The sequence below is a fragment of the Artemia franciscana genome, chromosome 8 (assembly GCF_032884065.1).
Source record: "Artemia franciscana chromosome 8, ASM3288406v1, whole genome shotgun sequence".
NCBI classification, from domain to species: Eukaryota; Metazoa; Arthropoda; class Branchiopoda; order Anostraca; family Artemiidae; genus Artemia; species Artemia franciscana.
The window spans coordinates 40,459,696-40,476,815 of record NC_088870.1 but is presented as its reverse complement, the minus strand read 5'-3'; the positions used below and the strand labels follow the sequence as shown (position 1 = coordinate 40,476,815).

Here is a 17,120-nt window from a genome sequence, read left to right as displayed (position 1 = left end):
AAACCTATCCCTGTTGAATTGCCCCTGTCTAAGAACCTTTTTTTATGGCACTTGGTATTAACCAAGTGACATATAGCAGTCGCCAATTCTGTCGGTCGGTCCCGGTTTTGCTACTTTAGGCACTTCCAGGTAAGCTAGGACGATGAAATTTGGCAAGCGTATCAGGGACCGGACCAGATTAAGTTAGAAATAGTCGTTTTCCCGATTTGACGATCTGGGGGGGGGGGGGAGTAGGGGCCGGTTAATTCGGAAAAAATAGAAAAAATGAAGTATTTTTAACTTATGAGCGGGTGATTGGATCTTAATGAAATTTGATGTTTGGAATGATATTGTGTCTCAGAGCTCTTATTTTAAATCCCGACTGGGTCTGATGACATTGGGGGGAGTTGGAGGGGGGAAACCTAAAATCTTGGAAAATACTTAGAGTAGAGGGATCGGGATGAAACTTGATGGGAAAAATAAGCGCAAGTCCAAGATACATGATTGACATAATTGGAACTGATTTGCTCTCTTTGGGGTAGTTGGGGGGGGGGGAGTAATTCTTAAAAATTAGAAAAATGAGGTATTTTCAACTTTCGAACGGGTGATCGGATCTCAATGAAATTTGATGTTTAGAAGGATTTCGTGTCTTAGAGCTCCTATTTTAAATCCCGACCGGATCTGGTGATGGGGGCGGGGAGTTGGGAGGGGGAAACCTAAAACTTGGAAAACACTTAGAGTGGAGGGATTAGGATGAAACATGGTGGGAAAAATAAACACAAGTCCTAGATAGATGATTGACATAAACGGAACGGATCCGCTCTCTTTTGGGTAGTTGGGGGGGGGGTATTTCTGAAAAAAAAAAGAGGTATTTTTAACTTGCGAACGGGTGATCGGATCTCAATGAAATTTGATATTTAGAAGGATATCGTGGCTCAGAGCTCTTATTTTAAACCCGACCGGATCTGGTGACATTGGGGGGGGGGGAGTTGGGAGGGACAAACCTAAAAATTGGAAAACACTTAGAGTGGAGGGATCGGGATGAAACTTGGAGAAAAAAAAACACGAGTCCTAGATACATGATTGATATAACCACAACGGATCCGCTCTCTTCGGGGTAGTTGGGGGGGGGGGCGTTAATTCTGAAAATTAGAAAAAATGAGGTATTTTTAACTTACGAACGGGTGATTGGATCTCCATGAAATTTGATTTTTAGAAGGATATCGTGTCTCAAAGCTCTTATTTTAAATCCTGACCGGATCTGGTGACATTGGGGGAAGTTTGGGGTGGGGAGACCTAAAATGATGGGAAACGCTTAGATTGGAGGGATTGGGATGAAACTTGGTTGGAAAAATAAGCAGAAGTCTTTCATACGTGATTTAAATAATTAGAACGGATCCGCTCAATTGCGGGGGGGGGGGGGTAATTCTGAAAAATAAGAAAAATGACGTATTTTTAACTTACGAAGGAGTGATCGGATCTTCATGAAACTTCATATTTAGAAGGACCTCGTAACTCCGATATCTTATTTTAAATCTCAACCGGATCAAGCGTAATTGGGGGGGCAGTTGGGGGGGGGACCGGAAATCTTAGAAAATACTTAAAGCGGTGAGATCAGGATGAAACTGAATGGGAAGAATAGAAACCTGTCTAAGATACGTGACTGACATAACTGGACCGGATCTGCTCTCTTTGGTGGAATTGGGGGGGGGGGGTAATTTTGAAAATTGAGGTATTTGTAACTTACGAAAGGGTGACCAGATCTTAATGAAATTTGATATTTAGAAGGATCTTGTGCTTTAAAGTTCTAATTTCAAATTCCGACCAGATCCTGTGACATTCGGGGGAGTTGGAAGGGGGAACCGGAATTCTTGGAAAACATGAAAATTGGAGTATTTATATCTTACGAACAGATGATCGGATCGTAATGAAATTTGATTTTTAGAAGGAATTCACGTCTCAGAGCTCTTATTTCAAATCCCGACCAGATCTTTTGACATTGTGGGGATTTGGAGGGGGAAATCTTGGAAAAACACTTGGAGTGTAGGAATCGGGATGAAGCTTGGTGGATAGAATAAACATATGTCCTTGATACGTGATTGACAGAATCGTACTGGATTCGCTCTCTTTGGGGGAACTGGGGGGAGGGGTTCAGTGATTTGGCGAGTTCGGTGCTTCTGGACGTGCTAGGGCGATGAAAATTAGTAGGCGTGTCAGGGAGCTGCACAATTTGACTTGATAAAGTCGTTTTCCCAGATTCGACCATCTGGGGGGCAAAAGGGAGAGGAAAAATTAGAAAAAATTAGGTATTTATAACTTACGAGTGGGTGATAGGATCTTAATGAATTTTGATATTTAGAAGGACTTTGTGACTCAGAGCTCATATTTAAATCTTGACCGGTATCAAGCCTCTTATTTTCCTTTTTAAATCAATCTATTGATTTATAGAATTTTGTTAGAGCTCATACCATATGGTCTCTTGGCTCTTAGCTCTTCTCGCCTCGTCACAAGTGCCATATGAGCTCTTAGCTCTTGTTCTTGATCCAAGAGTCTTCTTTTCGTTAGTGACGCTAAAAGTCTGTTAAAAATGCCAAATTACGCGGATAGGAAAGTGAAACTACCATCAAATGACAGTGATTTGCAAAGTCACAGCGAAAAAGAAGAAATGATGGCTCTTGGACAGATATAATGGGTGAAATAATCTCTCCCAGTTTTGATCCAGATAAATCCAGAGAAAAGATAACATTTTCTTAAAATATTCGTATAAGCCTCCCTGCCTGGGGAAACTAATGTCCAAAAATCTTCATTTTGTATATCTTCAATCCACTGTTTTTTTTTTTGTTTTTTTTTTTCAAAAATCCACGAACATCACAACACTGATACCTGACCATAAATATAATTTTTGAAACTGTTGGCTCATAATGACGTTTTCTAATAGGGAAAAGTCCTTAAAACCTGGTCGTTTCAGTAGCGAAAGGAGAAAGACCTCCCCTCCCCTCAGCACGTGTCTGAGCGGTATTACTGTGGCCCTCTTTTTATAAGCCACTCGTTTTCTAAGTTTACTTCAGATTTTTACATTTAACAAAATCCTGATATTTTTTTCTTCTAATTTTGTCTCTCTGTTTTAGTACCCTACCTGGCTTAACAATAATAAAGGATCAATCACTCCTCAAGAATACGAAAATTACGAAAAGCAATCAAAATTAATGGAGCAAGTGTGCAAAGAATTTGAAAGTGAAGTAGAATCTGAAAGCGAAGAAGTAAAAAGCCAACGGTTTGTTCGGATTATGGAAATTATGCAACAGATTCAAGCGTGCGGAACCCCACCAGCGGATTTAGTCGGTGGTGATGAATCTGCTGGTGATGGCGCCTTGCCTCAAATGAATTTTGACGCAAATCAGGCCAATGCGGAACAGTGTAATATTATGTGAAAATATGGTTAGCCTTTGGTTTTTGAGATAAGAAGTTATCTAGTCGAGGTGTTTCTTTTCTTTATAGGTTTTACTTTTCGGATTATACAATGTATTCTAATTCTGGTTGATTGTGTAAATATAATGCAAACTATATTTATCAAAACGTCGAATCTTTGAACAGAGATTATTTCTAACGGGAATAATCCTCTAAGGAGTTAATTTTCCTTTGAATATAAAGCCTTTCAGAAGCTGATCTAACCAGGCCTCCTTTTTATGTTTTTCAGTTTTATGTCAAAATACTTGATTAATCCTGAACATTATACTGTCACTTAAATATTTTCCGAAAATAAGCTATAATACCATGAACTAAGTATAAATAATTCTTTGCACTGTTTGTTTTTGATGGGCTTGATTAAATTGACTTTTAAACGGTTCAATCGGGAATAATAGGAGGCCTGTGTTTTCAAAAGAAACATATTTTTTAAGCCTGAGTTTTGGCAGTTCAGACATATCTTTGAGATTGGAGATCCTCTTCTGCTCACCCAGCTCTTAGTGCAGGGTTGGTGCAACTCACGAAGGCCGTGAGTTTAGAGACCCTTTTACCTATCAGTTACAATTGTCTCATTTATGGGAACAAGGGTGCCAGCAAAGGAGGACAGAGGGGAGTTTTAGCTCCTCACCCTTTTAGAAAGCCTAAATATACAAACACAGGCCTGCAATGTTTAGATCATATATATTTTTCCAGGCTGTATTTCTTTAAAACTCAGCCCCTCCAAAAAAATGCAGGGTTCTCTCCCTCCCCCCATCGCGCTAGGAAAAACCATGAAAATTAAGGCCAAGACGGCTTGGATTGGCACCAAATTAGGTTAATTACTTTGAAAACTGCAAGGATTTAATCAAATTGACTTCTGTAAAAATCATGCAATATTTGGCAAGACGATTAATTTTAATTTGTTGATTGTAATCCGCATCTTTTGGTAATTTACTTCTGAAGATGAAAAGTTAATATTCAAGTGGTTAGACGCTAAGTAGAAGCAAGAAAAAAAGAGACTCGATCGATTTGGGATCTGGAAGGCGCATTGGTCACTTGTAGCCTTGAGCTGTGGCACCTTCGAAAAAAATTGAAAGACTATATATAGCTGTGTGGGCAATTATTCACAAAAGTGGGACACTAATGCCTTTACCATAAAGAAATGAACTAAATACAAAAGCTTTTATTTACACGGGGATCAATATTGTACATGGATTTTGTAAAAATCGCGTCTTCTATAAAGCTAGAGTTATGTGACATCTTCGTTCTTGTCACAAGGGCACTTGACAAATTTCAGTGAACACTCTTTATGCACTAAGGTTTTACAACAATGAAGAACTGAAACTGTCGACTGGTAGCTGAATAATGGAGTTCCTTTAAAGCAAAAATTACACATCAATCCTTTGTTTTGACAATCCTGAAAAGTTTTTTGAATTAATAATTAGGCAGATAAAAATAGAGTTATGAGAGAGTCCGTGGAACAGGGAGGGGGTCAAAAGTTTGTGAAAAATTTCACGCTAATTTTTTGTTTTGACAATCCTGATTTTTCTTTTTTTTTGAATTGATATTTAGTCGGATAAGAACAGTTTTGAGAGGGTTGGTGGGACAGAGGGGGAGGGGCTCAAAGATTTTTCTATGAGCACAGGGAAAAATTTGGTGTTATAAAGTGTATTCTTGCATTCAAATTTTCACCCGTTTTGACGATTTTCTACAAAATTTTTTAAGAGGGGCGAGTCCTCTTTCTTAGGAGACTGAAGATTCGAATTAGTACCATATGCAAATTTCAACAGCTTTGAATCTGAATAAAAAGAAGAAATTCCCCAAAAATGAGCAAAAGTAGGGATGTCCTTCTCTTTTCTTATAAAGGATGATAACGAAAGAGAAGTCAATGCGGCTAGGACACGTTTTACGCATGACAGATGGCCAAAGATAGTGCTTTTTGGCAATCTATCTGGGACCTAGCGAAAAGAAGGTTGTCACCCAATGGGATGGGAACAGGTTATAAGGAAGAATTTAAAAGGTAATTATCTCTAAAGTTTCAAGTGCATATCACCAAGCACTACTCTTACACGCGTTAGTTGGAACATTTCAAAGTAAATATGAGGCATTTTTAGTAGCTACTCAAATTATTCCGAGGCGGCCGGACGGGGAAAAGGGGGCTAAAAGGATTTTTTAACCCTATTGTAGCATGATATTTTGGTCTTTGACAAAAGAAATGCAAAAACAATCCAAAATTTGTTGCTTCAAAATATGACTTTTTGTCATATTATATCTTTTATTGCACTTTTGGCCCCATTAGTTCTGATAGATAACACTCTGTGACTCCTTTATTATCATGTAAAAAAAAAGAAATATCATTTTGTCCGGGTGCTACATTTTGTTTTGGCCGAAATTGGCACTTCTTTATCCCTACCCTGCATTCCCTCGGCTGTTCTATGTATGTTCATAGAACAGCCTATAGAATATAGGCTTTTCATATTATATTATGCATGTTCATGTTATGTATAGTTCATGGAATAGCTATGTATTGTCCTTTTGTCTACTTTTCCTTGGTACAGGAGAGCACAAGGAAATTAGATAAGGGGATAGGACACATCTCAATCTATTCCTCGTTAATAAGCACATTCATAGACCACTAACATAGCTTCAAGAATATGATATAGTTTTAAGAAGACTTTGATTAAAAACTTTTTGGACAGATTTAACGCAACATTTTCAAATCAGAAAAAAAAGTGGAAATTTAACGCTGAATAATCACTTAGTCAGAGAATTAAATATCTCGAATACCAGTATGAATATTAAGTCCATTTCAGTGAATAATATAGTAGCAAGATATTTTCAAAATTTTTCTATGTTATCATTAGTCCTTTCAAAGAACAAAATACTTATATCATTGGTTTAATTAATTTCAGATCTATTCATTTATCAAGCCAGAATTTTGATAATACCAGAACTCTTGAGAAAATGGTCGAAACTCTCTTAAAAGATAGGAAAATTTACTACTTGCTTGATTAAAAAAAAAATCACGTATTTTTAATTTAAAAAACATCAAAGCAAAGCAAAACTATTTCAATTGAAAAATCAACAAAAATCAAATCTGAAAATTATAGAGTTAGAAATTGGACTGTTTTCGATCTGCGCACTAATTTTTTAGCAAATAATGTTTTCTAGCTTAGCTTTACTTAAGGAACAAATGAAATGACAAATTTCGGAAAAACTTCCTAGCTAGTGTATGAGCCAAATTATAAACTATAAGGACAAAGATAGGAAAAATAAATTAAAAGATAGAAAATTTGCAAAAAGTTAAACAAAAATAAACTAAAGGTGTGAAATTTTACTACTTGCACGATTTATAATAAAAAAAATTTGCTTATTTTTAATCTAGAAAAAAAAAATTCCGAACCAAATTCAAAAATAAAATTCAATAGATGGACGAAGCTGGATCTCACCTTTCGAATGATAGAACAATTAAAGCATGTTAAAACTCCAAAACTGTAAAACTACACGCAAATAACAACCGAGAAAGTTGTACAGAGAACATAAAATTTAAAAGAAGGAACATAAAAACAGAGGGAACAACATAGGAAACATAAACCTTGAATTGACATTTAATTTTTAACTGAATATTTTTTTTTTATGTCTGTTTTTCAACAAAAGCCCCACGCATCACAAGCAAACGCTGCAAAACCAATTTTACGTAAAGACAAGAGCTAAGAGCTCATATGGCACTTGTGACGAGGTCGGAAGAGCCAAGAGCTTATATGGCATGAGCTCTAGCAAAATTCTAAGAATCAACAGATTGATTTAAAAGGAAAATCAGAGGCTTAATGCCGGTCGGGATTTAAAACAAAAGTTCTGGTTAAAAATACCTCAGTTTTTCTAATTTTTCCTCTCCTTTCAACCCCTCAGATGATCGAATTGGGGATAACGACTCTACAAAGTCAATTTGTGCAGGTTCCTGACACGCATACCAATTTTCATCGCCCTAGCACGTCTAGACGCACCAAACTCGTCAAAGCACTGACCCCCCTCTAACTCCCCCAAAGAGAGCGGATCCATTCCGGTTACGTCAATCACGTATCTACGACATTTGCTTATTCTACCCACCAAGTTTCATCCTGATCTCTCCACTCTAAGCGTTTTCCAAGATTTCCGGTTTCCCCCTCCAACTCCCCTCAAAGCCACTAAATTTGGTCGGGATTTAAAATAAGAGCTCTGAAATATGAGGTCTTTCTAAACATCAAATTTAATTAAAGTCCGGTCACCCGTTCTTAAGTTAAAAATACCTCAATTTTTATAATTTTTCCGAATTAACACCCACCCCCCTAACTCCCCCAAGGAGAGCGGATCCGTCCCAATTATGTGAATCACGTATTTAGAACTTGTGCTTATTCTTACCATCAAGTTTCATCCCGATCTCTCCACTCTAAGCGTTTTCCAAGATTTCTGTTTCCCCCTCCAACCCCCTATGTCTCCGATTCCGATTTGAATTAAAATGGAGCATCTGAGACATAAGATCTTTCTATATATCAAACTTCATCAAGATCCAATCACCCATTCGTAAGATGAAGATGCCTCAATTTTTACGTTTTCTAAGATTTCCAGTTTTCCCCCTCCAACTCCCCCCAATGTCACCTGATCTGGTCAGGATTAAAAATAAGAGCTCTGAAGCACAAAATCCTTCTAAATATCAAATTTCATTAAGATCTGATCACCCGTTCGTAAGTTACAAATATTTCATTTTTTTCGATTTTCCGAATTACCCCCCACCCCAAATTCCCCTAAAGAGAGTGGATCTGGTCCGGTTATGTTAGTCACGTATCTTGGACTTTTGCTTATTCTTCCCACCTAGTTGTATCCTGATCTCTCCACACTAACCCTTTTCCAAGATTTCCGGTTCCCTTCTCCAACTTCCCCCAATGACACTGGATCCGGTTGGGATTTAAAATAAGAGATCTGAGTTACGAGATCCTTCTAAATATGAAATTTTGTTAAGATCCGATCACTCCTTCGTAAGTTAAAAATACCCAATTTTTTCCAATTTTTCAGAATTAACCCTCCCCCCAACTCCCTCAAAGAGAGCGGATCCATTCCGGTTATGCCAATCACGTATATAGGACGTGTGCTTATTTTTACCACCAAGTTTCATCGCGATTCCTCCACTTTAAGCGTTTTCCAAGATTTTAGGTTTCTCTTCCCCCTCCAACTCCACCCAATGTCACCGGATCCGGTCGGGATTTAAAAATAAGAGCTCTGAGACACGATGTCCTTCTAAATATAAAATTTCCATACGATCCAATAACCCGTTCGTAAGTTAAAAATACCTCATTTTTGCTAATTTTTGCTGAATTAACCGTCCCCCCACTCCCCCCAGATGGTCAAATTGGCAAAACAACTATTTCTAATTTAATCTGGTCTGGTTCCTGACACGCCTACCCAATTTAATCGTCCTAGCTTATCTGGAAGTGACTAAACTAGCAAATCCGGGACCAACAGAATTTGCGATCGCTATATGTCACTTGGTAAATACCAAGTGCCATAAAAACCAAGTCGCAAATGAAAATTAAAACGGATCAAAGCCAAGACTGATTACTACTTTTGGGCATGAGCACACATAAAACAAAGTTTTAAAAAATATTTTGGATGGCGTGAAGTCAGAAAATTGAGAAAATAACAATAAAAAATTACAAGAAAGGAGATCAAATTAATTTGGCACTTCTAAGTGTTGCTGAAGTTCGTACGATTTTATATGTAGAAGATTTTGTCATAGCCAATGCTGCTGTACTGAAATTAATGCATCAACAGTATTCGCTTTTCAATCCCTATTAGCGATATTTTTTCAAAGAAATGTAGCAAAAGCTTGTTTAGGTCGTCGCTTTATTAAAATTTCTTATATTAAAGATAATATTAATAATCACCAAAAACAAGACGAACAATAAGGAATCCTTTTCGCAAGACAGTGCTCTGTCCACGGGCCTTCCTCAACAAGACATAAATATATAAGAAGAAAAACTTACAACAAGATACAATCAACATAACTAAAATGAAAAATTTTTCAAATCAGTCCCGTCATCCTTGCCTCAGCGAAGTTCAACCAGGACTCTAATAAAATAAAAGACATTATTGGTCAACTGCTCCCCATAAGCGAGACGTAAATAGCTAGTCCTGGTTGAACTTTGCTGAGGTAAGGATGCTGGGACTGTTTTGAAAATTTTTTCATTTTAGTTGAATTGATTGTATCTTGTTGTAAGTTTTTCGTCTTCTATATATTTACGTTTTGTTGAAGGCGGCCCTTGGATATAGGGCCGAAATATTCATTCTAATGACTTTCCCACTGTCTTGCGGAATTCCCTACTGTTCTTCTTGTTTTTAGTGTTTGTGATGGAAAGGCAGGGGGGTCTTCGTTGCTATTTAATAATGAATAGAAAAGAAATTTAATTATCCAGGTCAGTGTTTCTCAACGTGTCGTACACTTACTCTCAGGGTTACGGGAAGAGCTTGGTGGAGGAAAACGTTGTAATGGAGTTTGATGTGAATATGCATTTGTAATAAATAGGCTATTGAACGCAAAATCGCGTTTCAGATTGAAATTAACAATCATAAAACCAAATTATGACAACTTGTCAATTCAGCAGAAACAATTAATCCTTCTTATTGATCCAAATAGACATTATTCATAAGATAAATTTTGTTTATATTTTAGCACGAATAACGGTATTTGTCTTTTATTATTATTTTGTGTATGCCCCAACGAGATATGTTTCTAATTTTTTTCAAAATACGGTACTCTTTTTACGAAAGGTACTCAACATTACGAGATTAATAGCAGGGGCACGAATATGTCCGAAATTTGGCTGTAGATCATTAGTGGATAAGTTATTACGTCATGAATTATTGCTGTTGTCCATAAAATCCCAAATTAAAAATGTTATCTTCTTCAGCAATTTTTTTTTTAAATAAAAATTTATAATCCAAGATTTCTGTGTAATTGAGCAAAGGATAACGATCTAGAAGCAGGTCAGGATTCACCAATAGGCCCACTAGACAGGGTCTAGAGGCAAAATAAATTATCACTGAGCGATTTTTATTCTTAATAAAAACTGGACTGATGTGATTTATGGTCAAATTGCTCACACCTCAGAGATTACGAAGCATGCGAGTGAAGTATTGAGTTTTTATCCGACTATCTTGAGCCTATGATTGTAGATGAATGCCTTACATTTGATATCCTTCAAATGTAAATGAAGGATTCATTGAAATTATACAAATCGGTATAAAATACTGATGAAGAAAAAAAAAGCTATACTCTAACTGACGTTAGAAAGGTTTTGCGTCATTTTGATGCAGTTGACATCTATCCAAATATTGACATTGCTTAAGAATGGTTCTTAGTGTGCCTTCACAAACTGCACAGGAGGAAGATCCTTCTCCACCCTTCGTCGGTGAAGAACTACTTAAGATCTTCAATCAGCCACGACAGGTAGACATCCTTATCCCTGCTCATTATTAAGGAAAGGATGACTCAAGAGATGCCGTGCATTGACATCATATACATGAAATCGCGCTTAAAAAAAACAAGCGTTTACTTCCAATAAAAAGTTTAAAAACTTACCTTACAATCTACTTCAATATGTTTTTCAAACTTCCCCACAATATTTTCTATGAACGGGAGCAAAACCCCGCTTTCCAAGTCAATTAAATCCGCCAAAGAGTAAGAAGCAGAGGTTTCAATGAAATGACTCCTATGCTTCAAGACACTCAAAATCCTTTGATTAGCAGCTGTTTCACACGCAATTAGATACTCCTTTGCAGCAAGTATTATCTGTCTTAGTTCCTGAAAGTGAATCATGTATTAAGCTTTATTTAAAACTGGCGTCATAAAGGTTATAAGGTTTATACACTTTAGGAAGCTTATTTGAAATTTGCGGAGAGCATATTTCATACTGTCTTAACTAAGTATAAGACGATGCCCCTCTTTCCTTTATTACTCTCCTTATTAGTAGATAGTAAAGATTAGAAGAGGCCACACCTTGCTCTCTTTTTAAGCAAATAAGAATTTAGAATTTGTGATAAAGTGTTGATTCAATAATAAGAGTAGTGATAAAAATAGAGCGGTGTTCTATTTTACCGTTATTAGTGTTAATAACCTTATTCGCAATGTTGCGCAAAAATGAAGGATCCTTATTACCGCCACACGCCAATTAAGACAAGTCAACCGAATAAATTGAGGCTTTATGTGCGACTCTAGTATTAGCAAGTACTTTTTTGTGTCTCGTGGCTATATATATTAGTAAATCTATGCGACCTTCCGAGACAATCGAAACTCGATATTAACCGTCCATAAAAAAATTAAGGGCTAGGGGATTTAGTTCTAGAAGGGCATTTCCAAGATTTTTGCCAACCTCCCTATATTTGTCTATGTTTAGAAGAATACCCCTTTTTTAGCACTTCCACTGAAGAAATAGAAAAAAATTCGGTTTTTTAGGGGGCAAGTGCCCGCAGTACTCTATGGCCATGCTTAAATGAAATCGTTAGTTAGTCATAATTGATACGTATCTTAATTGATTACGATTACTCTTCATGTTGACTCTTCAGAATATTGAATGCGATTAATAGCCCTGATTGACACTTTCGGTCCAAAAACTGTAGTCAGTTATTGATTTGTATTCTTAAAAAATACAATATCTTTTATTCAAATAAAATTTAAGAAGTTTATGTAGAATCGAATAAGGCGAAAGATTAACAACAAAAAGCAAAATTTACGCAGCAGAAAAAAAATAATGCAGATTAAAACTATTAGACAAAAAACGAAAAAGTATGACATTCCTAGACAAAATAGAAAAAAATAATTAATTTGTTGGACCAAAAAGCCTTGTTAAAATAGTCAAAAAATTGTTCTTTTTTTTATTAACCAACCAGAATTTCCTCTCTTATCAGTTCACAAACTGTCTGCAAGATCTTTTTTCATACAGCTGTACTAAAGACCTTTGACGTATAGTACACCAGTATTAGGGGAAAATGTTAGGATGTCATTTTGTTTATCAAATCATTATGATCAATTTCAATCAAACAATCCCTTTAGCACACTCGTTAAAGCATCATAATAGGCTACAAATATTTTTCTTTACCTAAGAACGTGACCCAAGAACGTCCAAGAAAAACTTAGTAAATTTGATAATATTGTATTGATTGATAGACTCATTTGTTTTGACCACTTCATGAATTTTTGACTCAATGAACTGACATGAAGTGGATCAATCAATCAAATAGTGTCCAATTTACTGATTTTAATTTAACAATAGAAATTACTACCAAAAATAATGAAGAGACAGTGAATTGGCAATTCTTGGGTCGCCTGAACAAATTTAACATATTAATTACCCTCTGAGACACTATGTACTATGTTATGTAGTATTACAGTTTCTTGGCCCTAGTTATCATATAAATGTCCCGCTTCTCCTATATATATATATATATATATATATATATATATATATATATATATATATATATATATATATATATATATATATATATTCAGTTTTAGGGTTTCCGTTGGTTTGATTTGTCGACGTTAACACTGGCTGGAGAAAGAGGCGAGTCGACAATTTTTGTGCATATAAGTTTTTTGTAATAAGTTCATCTTAGACTTAAGAGAAGTTCATCTTGTTGTCTTGTTGGGTTTGACATTCCGGTCAATAAAAGTGAGTGATATTTCCTACAATCGTTGTTGTTTATTCTCCGAACCAGCTAATGTTTCGGGAAGAGAGTTTAAGGTTAATTTCATTAATATATATATATATATTGGAGGGTCCATCCTCAACTAATTATAACAAAACCAAAATTAAAATCATATTTTAAGGCAACTTTAAATGTCTAATACCCATCTGGAGGAACAAGAACTTATTATCAACGTTTAAAGTGAGGCTATTTAACTCGCTTATCACTCATATCACCATTTATTCCTGTGAATCCTGGAATCTAAATACAGACAATCTGTATCGTAATTCTGCCTTCAAAGCAAAATCACAGCGACGTGTTGCCGGTATCGCTTATAATGATAGAATTTCCAATATCAAGCTTCTCCACAATCTCAAGTTCAAACTAACCGTCCTTAACAGAATAAACCTGCGGCAGCTTAGATGGCTAGGGCACATTGTTCCTGACCTAGAGGGGGCCCCCCAAAAAGATGGAAGGACAACTTCTCATCGCTTAGCCTAACCGCACCTTCTCCGCCTCGCAGAATGTATCAATACACACAGGAGTTACATCAGTAGAATGGTGAAAGAAGAGGCCTCAAAACGACCTCCGAGGACAGATAGGACTTAAGTCAAGTTAAGTGTAAATGAACCCAAACCCAACAGTCTTGTTGTCCAAAGAGGATTTAGCAAAGATGGTAATAAAAAGAAACAAAAACAAAAATTAGAGAACAGGCAATGAAGAGAAAATCAACTTTTTTTTTAGGCAAAACAAATTTCAACTCTACATTAAATTATCCCTGACACTTTTCACAAAATGTAATAAAACTAGATATACGTTGCATAGGCAACGTAAGGTGTTGCGGCAACCTTTGTTCGACTTCACAGAGTAAAGTGTTGCGAGAGCAACACTTTGTTTTATTTCCTCCCTTCGATTAAATGCTGAAGTTGTTAATCTGTAAGGATCAACAGAAGTTGTTAATGCTGAAGTTAATCTGTAACATGTCTTACCACTGGAACCAAATTGGTTTTACCATCAAATACACCAGAGACAAAATAATAGGTACACCTACTAGCAAAAGTTACAAACCCCTTATTGCCGAAGATGATTATGAGCTAAGAGCCGACTATTGCTTAAAACTTCCCTATATGTCTCACAATTGATATCGACCTATTCTTGGTTTCAGTGTGTACCTTACTACTGAAGTTTAAACTTTCAACCCCTTTAAACTTTCAAACTGGTATATCTAATGAAAGAATTTTTTTTACCAAAAAAATGGATGACATATATTTTGATCGGCTCATCAAGAGCTATCGACTGCCGTCGAAAAAAAAATATATCTGTCTTAGTTCAAAAGTTGACTTTTTTGCCGTAGGCCAAGTTTCTAACGTCATCACTTAGAAAGGAGCAAAGGATGAACTCTAATTTCTTTAGCAATGAGAGAACTCTTAAAGTTTAAGAGGCATATCTGATACCATTTCTGTATCGGCCTCCTTTTGGTTTCAGTGTATAGCTTACTACTGAAACGGTCAACCCCCTTTAAACTTTAAAACTGGTATGTCTCATGAAGGAATTTTTCCACCAAAAAATGGATGACATATACTTTGATTAGCTCATTAAGAGCTAACGACTTCCGTCGAAAAAGAATCTATCTGTCGTAGTTCAAAAGTAGACTTTTTGCTGTAGGCCAAAATTCTAACGTCATCACTCAGATAAGAGCAAAGGATAAACTCTAATTTCTTTAGAAATGAGAGAACTTTTAAAGTTTAAGAGGCACATCTGACATCATTTCTCTACCGCAATCTTAACTGCGAAAAACCGAATGATAAACTCAGCTGAAATCATGAACAGAAATGGGTAACAATAAATGTCAGCACTTTCGGTCCCCACTTTTTTGTTTCTGTAAATTTTTCAATTTATCCCTCAAAGAAGATATATTGGCTGTGGGACCAGGTAACTGCCGCATATATTTAACACTTACAGATTTTAGTCCGTCTTCAATTTGAGACTGGTGCCTGTCTGCTTGCCTGCTAGAACAGAGCTTTCCACTCGAAAGCAGAAACATGGTTTGATGAAACCATGAAAAGGTCCACACTTTCCGTAAAAATCGCAGAGGTTAGACCCTTACCAATTTCTAGGAATAAGCTGAAATCAGGGTTCTAGGAAAAAAAAAACAGGACAGAACCAAAGTGTTGCTCTTGCAACACAATAAAACAACGTCAAAAATATGTTTCACATGCAAACTGTGTCCGTTAGAATCACTCAAATTATCAGAATATCCAAGATCATAATCCAAGTGGATCTACATGGAATACATTTCTTTCTGAATATTTTTCGCCCCATGGCTGCTTAGTCACTTCATCTGGCCCAGCAAAGGAAACTCTGAGCATTAAATACTAGGTGCAATGTGGAACTGGCCTGGGGAAATTAAAGTCTCCAAAATTACTAAGTTCAGTGTTTTTATTTATCTACTTTTCATAGTTAATATTTTCCTTTTGACTCTGATTTTAAATATATTAAAGTTATTAGGTCTAGATTTGCCACATAGATAAACAGAGCAAATTTTTTAAAACGGTGAAAGTAAAAAGTAAAGAATCTTTTTACTGGTTTAAAATTCCACATAGATAGACCAGTTGGGTGAAATTGAAAATTTGACAATGGCAGGTTTTCAAAAGATGGGGTTATTGTCTTCCATTTATGGTATACGCTATGCTATTCTTATTAATAACTGAGTTAGTTAAGACAAATTATTTTATTCCAAATTCTAAAAAACACATAAATCGACCCATGACATTAACTCCTACAGACGTTCTATAGTCTGTAAAGGATGACCGTACACGTATTGACTAAACACTAGATCAAATTTAACATGAGTGATAGATGAACCAGGATAAAAAAAGAAAGAAAAGTAAGGAAGAAAAACTAAACAGACTGCAACCTATCCTGGACGGATCTACACCAAAGGAAAACAATATGAAATCAAACAGAAGTCAACGAATCTTTAGCAATATTTTTGAAACTCTATACCAGAATTACAGAATTTTCTGTAACCTACAAGTCTGAACTGGCGCTAGTGTCGACAAAAAAAAAAAAAAAAAAAAAAAAAAAAAAAAAAAAAAAAAAAAAAAAAAAAAACAAAAAAACAACATCAACGTCATTTATTGATTGGCGTTTCTTGGCATTTTTTTTGCTGTTTTAAAATTAAGAAAAATAGCTTAATTTGTGTAATTGGTAAAATTAGTGTAGTGATAAGTGTCAGATCTGAATTTCTGAACGATTCACGATTACAAAATTTCAAAAATACCAAGAGACACAAAACATTAGATGGTATTGGTGTTTTTGTCAACACTAGCGCCAGTTTACATTGGCTATAAGTTACTCACACTCTTTGCTGTGAACTTAAAACTTTTTTTCTTCTTTTTTTTTTGTTAAAACTTAGGTATCAAAAATGCGTTATATATCATTTGCCCTTCACCTAGTCAGATATTTACCTTAAGACGGTCCAGTTCTTCAACCAAGCCAAAAATCTTATGATTCAAATCGTCCATATTAATAACAGCCACCTTTTCCATAATTCTCAAATACTGGTAGCTACCATTTGAAACCGGCCTAGGCTTGAAATCCCAATTATGAATGACACGAGCTGGGATAATAGATTTCTTATTCCAATGACAAGTTGGACAAAAATACAGTCCTGTGTAGTCACAAAGTCTTGGTTCGGAGGCCTTGTAGTCTGAAATGAAAAAAAACAACAAAAGATAAAAGAGATGCATATAAATGGAAAACAGGGGGATTATAATATATTTTTTGTTAACTCCCCTCCCTTTTCCCCAAAAGGCACGTTTTTATTGCCAAACTTGTCGTAACTTCGGCTTTTTAGCTAAAAACATTGCCAAGAGCAATGAGTAGATCGTAGTTGCAGCGACAGCTACAACTTGGTAAAGAGCGAACGTGTTTGAGAAAAAAGGGCAAGGGAGAAACGAGGTTGAGGTTGATCC

General features: G+C 35.9%; 2 protein-coding genes across 9 annotated transcripts in view; one reads left to right on the top strand and one right to left on the bottom strand.

Moving 5' to 3' along the window:
• LOC136030429 (peroxisomal biogenesis factor 19-like) overlaps positions 1–3,510 on the top strand; it is a 44,586-nt gene extending 41,076 nt beyond the window's left edge. For both annotated transcript variants that reach the window (XM_065709406.1, XM_065709407.1), the window contains exon 7: positions 3,108–3,510. In XM_065709406.1, coding sequence (XP_065565478.1) covers positions 3,108–3,410 — 303 coding nt within the window. In that variant the 3' untranslated portion in view covers positions 3,411–3,510. The remainder of the gene's footprint in view (positions 1–3,107) is intronic.
• The window catches only part of LOC136030428 (differentially expressed in FDCP 8 homolog A-like), a 92,980-nt gene that overhangs the window by 51,042 nt on the left and 24,818 nt on the right, over positions 1–17,120 (bottom strand). For 4 of the 7 annotated variants that reach the window (XM_065709399.1, XM_065709401.1, XM_065709400.1 and 1 more), the window contains exons 5-7: positions 16,614–16,855; positions 11,036–11,257; positions 4,592–4,840 (exon numbers count right to left, since the gene is read on the bottom strand). In XM_065709399.1, the coding sequence (XP_065565471.1) occupies positions 4,673–4,840; positions 11,036–11,257; positions 16,614–16,855 (632 nt within the window). In that variant the 3' untranslated portion in view covers positions 4,592–4,672. Of the gene's footprint in view, positions 1–4,591; positions 4,841–4,920; positions 4,963–11,035; positions 11,258–16,613; positions 16,856–17,120 lie in introns of those variants that run through there. The other 3 variants (XM_065709403.1, XM_065709404.1, XM_065709405.1) reach the window with 3 other exon arrangements.